This window comes from Eublepharis macularius, chromosome 5 (genome assembly GCF_028583425.1).
Source record: "Eublepharis macularius isolate TG4126 chromosome 5, MPM_Emac_v1.0, whole genome shotgun sequence".
Classification (NCBI taxonomy): Eukaryota; Metazoa; Chordata; class Lepidosauria; order Squamata; family Eublepharidae; genus Eublepharis; species Eublepharis macularius.
The window spans coordinates 48,675,484-48,680,737 of record NC_072794.1 but is presented as its reverse complement, the minus strand read 5'-3'; the positions used below and the strand labels follow the sequence as shown (position 1 = coordinate 48,680,737).

At 43.7% G+C, this 5,254-nt stretch overlaps 1 protein-coding gene across 1 annotated transcript; it reads left to right on the top strand.

Moving 5' to 3' along the window:
- Positions 1-2,303: 2,303 nt before the first annotated feature.
- On the top strand, positions 2,304-4,383 carry LOC129330321 (uncharacterized). The gene is made up of 4 exons (XM_054980353.1): positions 2,304-2,421; positions 2,704-2,787; positions 3,181-3,264; positions 3,929-4,383. Exons 1-4 carry the CDS (start codon positions 2,304-2,306, stop codon positions 4,381-4,383), a joined length of 741 nt encoding a protein of 246 aa, XP_054836328.1.
- Positions 4,384-5,254: the final 871 nt, after the last annotated feature.

The window sequence follows — 5,254 nt, the reverse complement described above, 5'->3', positions numbered from 1 at the left end:
TCAACAGAGATAAATGTAAAAATCTGCATTTAGGTAGGAAAAATCAAAGACACATTTATAGACTAGGGGAGACCTGTCTTGGCAGGATCTAGGGGTCTTCGTAGATCATACGCTGAACATGAGTCAGCAATGTGATGCTGTAGCTAAAAGGTCAAATGTGATTTTAGGCTATATCAACAGAAGTATAGTGTCCAGGTCATGTGAGGTGATGGTATTGCTTTACTCTGTTCTGGTTAGACTTCATTTAAAGTACTGTGTATAGTTTTGGGCACCACAATTTAAGAAGGATGTTGACAAGCTGGAATGTGTCCAAAGGAGGGCAATGAAGATGATGAGGGGTTTGGAGACCAAGGCCGTCGTCACACGGGCATTAATTTAGCGCCAAGATAGCGGCGTATCCCGCAATTTGTGTGATTTATACCGGCTCTCTTCCGCTTACCCCATTCTCTCTGTACCACGCATTCCTACTCTAAATCTCGAACTAATCCGCTACCGTGTGGCTGTCCGTTTACGGAAATGAACCGTTTGTTTCGGGAAAAGTTTTTTTTTTTAATTCACAACTCTTATAGCGCTATAAGGTAGTTGCGCGATAATGTTGAAGTAACACGACAGTCTCCAGCACATTTTCTGAAATGCATATAAGCCCGTCGCCGCCATTAAAAAAATATTTATCTGCCATTTCCTCCCCAATGACCTTCCCTCCCTCCTTGACAATAACCCACAAAAATCCCCCTGCCTATCTTCATATGTGCCTAGGAATCGCCATTTGACAAGTGTTTTTTATATTCCGTTATAGCGCATTAACAAGTTAAGAGCCGTTGATTTTGGCGCGCAATTTGACCGTAAGGGATTTTTTTTAGCTGGCACGCACAGTCAACTTCCGCTTTTACTGTCTCCGAGGGTGAACTGAAATTGCTGTCGTTTGGTTGGTCTTCCGCAGCGTGAGTAACATTGCTGAGGGAAATAAATTTCATCTGTACATGTCATACCATATATTTTTGAGATTCTCTTTTGCTATAAACCCACACTTGATTCTCCCCCCCCGCTATGACCTCAGTATGTTAATTTATTTATATTTATATAATTTTATTTATATTTTAATAACTGTTCTGGGATCACTGTATCACAAAGGCACTGAGACTGCACCAATATGTTACGGAAATTGGATAGACGTCAATAATAGGAAAACTGCCGAGCCTTCAAATTGAAGAAAAGTTATTTGCATTTTTAAAAGCAGTGCCACCAAAGGGAACCCCATGTCACTGGAGCTGAAATTTCTTCCCTTTGAATTCCCCCCCCCCAAAAAAGGAAAAGGACCTGTTGTTCAGTTCTGGTCCTGGAAAGGGGTGGCGGGAGCAGGGGGCAGAACAAATGGACTGAACTTCTCACCAAAAAATTGGTGAAGTATGCTTTTTGAAGGTGCCACAAGTCAAGGGCTTTCAGCAACTCAGGGGCTGGGGAGGAGACAGGAGAAGATTAAAAACAACCCTTGCCCTAAATCACAATATACAAAGATGGATGCCTAGAGATTGACTGCTGCCCTTCATGGACTTCATTCCACATAGAACAAAGGAGTCCATCTGTGAAAATGTGAGATTCCACATGTGTATGGTGTACTCTAAAATAATTTTTAGAGTAACACAGAAATTCCACACAAACAGTTATTCTGTTTGCATTTGAAAACAGACACCATTGTGGTATGGTCCCTCCGCCATTTCTCACTAAGGTTGCCAGCTCCGGGTTTGGAAATTCCTGAGGAGTACTTGGTGAAGTGGAAGATGGAATTTTGGGAGGGGAGGAAACTCAGCTAGGGAGATGATTTCGAAGACTCTGATATTAAATGCTGCCATTTTCTGCAGGGGGACTGATTTCTCTCTGCAATTTGAATCTGTATAGGTTATAGCTTATATTTTGGAGATTCACCTTCCAGAACAGCAATGGCTCAGAGTGGGGACAGACTTGTTAAACGTGGTATCTCATGGAGACATAGAGAAATAATGGATCTTCTGCACTTCTGGGGAGAGGAGAAGATCCAAGAGGCCCTAAAGAACACCCATCGAAATCTGGACTACTTCGAAAGAATATCAGAGCAGATGGCAACCCGGGGCCATAGGCGATCGGCTCTGGAGTGCCGCTCCAAAACTAAGACCATGCGGCTAGAATATAAAAAGGTTGTGGCACATAATGGAAGGTCTGGAAATGCACCCATCACTTGTCCATACTACAGAGAGCTGGAAAGCATTCTTCGTGGTGACGCCAGCGTTAAGCCAAAACGACTTGCAAGAAGTATGATTCTACGAGTGATGGGTCAGGTGCGACCTGAACCCTTGGTGCTCCAGGCAGGATCGGAGGAGCTGTTCTCACACGAGCTGGAAACCATCAATGTGGTCGACATCAGGATGTCCTCCCCTTGTCATTCAGGTAACAGTGGTGTGGAAGGGGTGGGGGTAGTGGTGTGCAATCATCCAGGGAAAATCATAACATTTCTCTTCCCTTTTTAAGGGACTAAGCCAGGCAATGTGTCCTCTGCTGTGATTCCATTGCCAAAGTCCACCTGCATGCTTTTGCTGATCAGTGATGCGCTTGAATGGCAGATAATGGAAAAGACAATTTTCATACTGGAAAGGTCAAAAATTTCTAAAAGAAACAATATTCTCTACTTTTCATCTTTTACATCTATTTTCTACTTATCATCTTTTCAAGGAATGCCCAATAACACCGGAGATGAAAACAACAGTGATGTGGAACATGAGCTGGATGTCACACCTGACGGTCTGCTAGAACACGGTTAGTGTGAATGCTTGTGCCAAATACAAAACATTTTAAAGGAAATTCTCATGGTACGCGGTATGGTGTGGCACGGGCAACGTGAAACTCTATATGGAAGCACAAGGCAAAATGGAAATTTGTGGTGTTTGTGATGAAGTTGAAAACAGGGCAACATGCGTGCCCAGCGATAAACCTTGAATATTTCCAAAGTTAAAATGTAAGTAGACATTCCACAATGTGTTGTGGTTCCATGTGTGACTGGAATAACACGGAGCGTTGACTGCAAACCATGTATGCTGGCACTGATGCATCGATTATTGACATCTATATACACTTCCTGAAAAATACGGTGCCAGTAACAATGTTAGAATTAACACTAAAAGTTGACATAAATTTTTAATTTTGTTTAAGAGACCAGTGATGTCTGCATAAGCGCTCCCACTGATGTGTCTGAAAAGGAAAACAACCGTCCCTCACCTGGTGCAAACTCAGAAGGTAGGTGGCAGATTATGAGGACTGATATCTGAAATAAACACCTCTATTCTGTTCAAATCAGAGCAGGAAGTATTCAACCCTTGGACAAACACAGTGTTGGAGTCCATCAAAGCCACCAAACCTCTGTGGTGCTCTCATCTATAGATATATATTAAAGTGGCTGTTTTTCCGTTTGGTTGCCGATTGAGATGATTGTTGGCAGTGCATGTCTTGGCTGTGTTGTATAATGGCTCTTTGAGAAGCTCATGATTTCGGATGGAAGAATGTTTGGTTCAAAAATGTCATCATCAATTCAATAATGCTGCAGATGCGTGGCCTTTTCAGAGTGAATTTTTGACGCCTCACAAGCATCTCTCCTTGTCATTTCACAACTCCCAGGAGCAAAGGACATGGGTTGAGACAGCTTCGTGAGGTGACACTTGGAGAACAATCTGCCACATCAACCCTCTAAGTGAAAAAACACAACCACACTCTCAATTGCAAACACTGCTGCACCTAACTAATCCTAAATTGATCAGGGGCGGGGGGTGGGCTTTGATTTGAAATCCTTCTTGACCACAGTGACATAGTTGTAAGTTGATGTGACATGCTTCACCATAAGATTACATCGTGTTTGATTTTGTTCCACACCCACCTAAAAATTTCTTTTTCCCCCCCTAATCAGGAACCCCCACAAGGACAATGGTGGAACTGTCGCCTGGAACACGGCTAGCAAGAATCAGGTCTAGGAAAAGGGGTGGATCTGCAATCCACAATGCTGCAGACCGATTTCTGACACAGGCCTCTGAGGAACATCAGGAAGAGATGGAGCATCGCAGGAGGGAACAAGAGGAGACCAGGAAATGGCGTGAAGAGGAGGGACGCCGGCACAATGATTTTCTTCTGGAGACCAGAATGGAGCGCCAAATGTTCCAAGAGGCCTGGTCAGAAAACATTGATGTGATGCGATCATGTGTGGGAACGCTTAGAGAGTTAGGGAACGCCATTACACGTCAACAGCAGCAAGTTTCCCAACAGTTGGTCCCTGTCACTGTGCAGGAGTGCTCCTCTGACTTAGGCAGAAAGGGGGCACCCAAGAGATCTTGTGTGGGAAAAGCAAGGGATCGTTTCACACCATAGGATCACACATTTGGAACCACTGGTCAGTTCTTGTTTACACCAAAGAACGTCCACTTTATTTTCCAGGGCACTGTGTGATCATTGTTATCAAGAAAGAAAAACCACACCAGTCACTGATATGTTCAACCTTTAGGGGGGGGGGGTTCAACTGAAAATGTTTAAATTTGAAAATGTTCCACACATGCACCGTATTTTCTCAAGTCAAGTAAAACTATATACAACGATCAGTCCCATAAAATCATGGGTCCTGGGCCTGTGAAGGCGCAGGGGTGCCGCTCCTTGACCGGTTGCGTTCCCTCCTCTCCATTGCCAGCAGCCTTCGCCCATGCCTTGATACACGGGCCTGCAGAGTTCTCACTTCTGTCTGCAAACTGCTCACTGAAACACAAACATAGAGCACTGTCAAGATCTCAAATGCTTGCTGATGATTTGGGCATTCTATCAAGACAATTACAGTCCTTACCGGAGGCCACAAGTCTGCCTTCCATTGCATGTATCGAGGAAAGGATTGTCTCCAAAGTGGGAGGATCTTGGGTGGGCTGTTGGGTATTGCGGCCGCTTGTGGATGGTCTCTCTAGATCAGTGCCCCGAGCATCACCACCTGCAGTTTCTAGGAAAAAAAAGGGATTCAATTTGATCATTATTTTCAGTGCTTGGTTATCAAAGAACAGGAAACAGTAAAGTTTTTTAAAATGTCAGCTGCTGACTGCCCAGTGTTTGTTGATAATATTGCTTTGTGTGGTGAATATGTTGCAATGTTGTTGAAAGCTCCTTCCTCTTTAAATTTATTCTTTGTAGATGTTCTGTTGTCTTTAATAAAAGATTGATTGTTTCATCAACCACTTGTTGCCTCTATTTAGCCACCTTGGTA

Bases quoted from the DNA above. Each gene is read 5' to 3' on its own strand.
- LOC129330321 (XM_054980353.1), top strand. From the start codon at position 2,304: ATGGGTCAGGTGCGACCTGAACCCTTGGTGCTCCAGGCAGGATCGGAG. The intron at 2,422-2,703 runs GTAACAGTGGTG...CATCTTTTCAAG, and splicing joins GTCCTCCCCTTGTCATTCAG to GAATGCCCAATAACACCGGA. The intron at 2,788-3,180 runs GTTAGTGTGAAT...ATTTTGTTTAAG, and splicing joins TGACGGTCTGCTAGAACACG to AGACCAGTGATGTCTGCATA.